The sequence below is a fragment of the Mandrillus leucophaeus genome, unplaced genomic scaffold, assembly GCF_000951045.1.
Source record: "Mandrillus leucophaeus isolate KB7577 unplaced genomic scaffold, Mleu.le_1.0 Scaffold885, whole genome shotgun sequence".
NCBI classification, from domain to species: Eukaryota; Metazoa; Chordata; class Mammalia; order Primates; family Cercopithecidae; genus Mandrillus; species Mandrillus leucophaeus.
In genome coordinates, this window is record NW_012109641.1 from 996,713 (window position 1) to 998,673 (window position 1,961).

The 1,961-nt window shown below is 46.0% G+C and overlaps 1 protein-coding gene across 1 annotated transcript in view; it reads left to right on the top strand.

The window, feature by feature from the left end:
* The window catches only part of CD1A (CD1a molecule), a 3,714-nt gene continuing 1,753 nt past the window's right edge, over positions 1 to 1,961 (top strand). Inside the window, exons 1-3 of the mRNA XM_011969348.1 lie at positions 1 to 58; positions 405 to 671; positions 1,345 to 1,697. Coding sequence (XP_011824738.1) covers positions 1 to 58; positions 405 to 671; positions 1,345 to 1,697 — 678 coding nt within the window. The remainder of the gene's footprint in view (positions 59 to 404; positions 672 to 1,344; positions 1,698 to 1,961) is intronic.

Sequence of the window (1,961 nt, forward strand, 5' to 3'; positions counted from 1 at the left end):
ATGCTGTTTTTGCTACTTCCATTGCTAGCTGTTCTCCCAGGTGGTGGCAATGCAGACGGTAAGAACTCTGACAACTGCCCAGTTGGGTGGATGAAGGTCTGTGTGTGTGTGTTTGTGTGTGTGCACATGTGTGTATGTGTGTGTGTGTGTATGTGTGTGTGCTTTCCCTAGCATATACCTGGAAAGTGAGAGTGCCAGGCTGGTTCCATTCTGACTGTCCATGACTCCAAGTCCCCGAGCTCTGATGAAGGTGGTTGATAAGTCATGGGGCTCTGTGGCAAGCAAACGTCTGCTAAGACCATGATGGATCCCCTTTTCTCCAGATTCTGAGTTCCCCAACTCTGGCCTCTTTCCATTCTCTTTCTCAATTTCTTCTCCCCATTCTATTTGTTCTTTTGCCACAGGGCTCAAGGAGCCTGACTCCTTCCATGTCATCCAGATCGCATCCTTTTACAACCATTCCTGGAAACGAAATCTGATCTCCGGTTATCTGGGTGATTTGCAGACCTACACCTTGGACAGAAATTGCAGCACCATCATTTTCCTGTGGCCCTGGTCCAGGGGAAACTTCAGCAACGAGGAGTGGAAAGAACTGGAAATGTTATTCCATATACGCTGCGTTCAGTTCCTCGAGGGAATACGTAGATACTCCAGTGAATTGCAGTTTGAGTGTGAGTTCAGTTTCCTCCATGGGGAGTGGGGAGGTGGGAGACAGGGGATGTCTCAATATTTCTTATTCCTGTAGGAAACAGCCTGACTCTCTTCTGTATCTTGTTCTATTCTTTCCACCACAAAACTGCAATTGGATACTTTTGGGGAGGGCTCTTATCCAGACTCCAATTCTTCAAACACTTCTGCTACTTATGAACTCCTCTGTTGTTGACTGCAGGGTTATGCATTATTACCTCTTCTTACAGGTATCCTATGGCCACCCTTCTTCCTGCCCTACAACCAGATACCTTCAGCTTTCTCACTTTCTCATTCATTCTCATCAGTAGTCTCTCTATATATACTCAATTGTAACCCATTGCATTCCATTCAACTTAAGTTGTTGTAATCCCAGTTCTCTTACACCAAGTCCTTCCTCACCCACAGCATTCACATCACTTTCTTTGACCAATCTGCCCTCTTCCATACGTTACTAATCTTTTCCTCCACCTACAGCTTCCACCAATTCCTCTTTCTCTGAATCCCTGACCAAACCAAATTTTATTCCGTTATGTCAAACCCTGCAAACTTCCCCCTTCTGCTTCTGCAATCTTTGGTTCTACCCCTACAATCTTTTCTTTTACTCATTTCATTTTATCTTTTTTTCTCCCTCTTTCCCATATTTCGTAACCCCAGATCCTTTTGAGATACAGTGGACAGGAGGCTGTGAACTGCACTCTGGAAAGTTCTCAGGAAGCTTCCTTCGGTTGGCTTATCAAGGATCAGATTTCATGAGCTTCCAGAATAATTCATGGTTGCCATCTCCAGTGACTGGGAATATGGCCAAGCGTCTCTGCAAAGTGCTCAATCAGAATCAGCATCAAAATGACATAAGACACAGTCTCCTCAGTGACACCTGTCCACGATTCCTCTTGGGTCTTCTTGATGCAGGAAAGGCACATCTCCAGAGGCAAGGTCAGTCCTGCACCCTCCCTCCAAGGACTTTTGATTTGAAAATCATACCTTTCCACCACCCCCTTCCAATTTGGAATAAGGAAGAGCCACCCAGAAGTGGGAAAGGCTGGGTGCAGTGGCTCACATCTGTAATCCCAGTGCTTTGGGAAGCTGAGGCTGGAGGACTGCTTAAGGGCAGGAGTCCCAGACCAGCCTATGCAACATAGTGAGACCCCTGTCTCTAAAAAATAAAAATAAGTTATCCAGTCATGGTAGCACACACCTGTAGTCCCAGTTACTTAAGAGGCTGAGGCAGGAGGATAGCTTGAGCCCAAGAGTTTGAGGTTACAGTGTGCTAT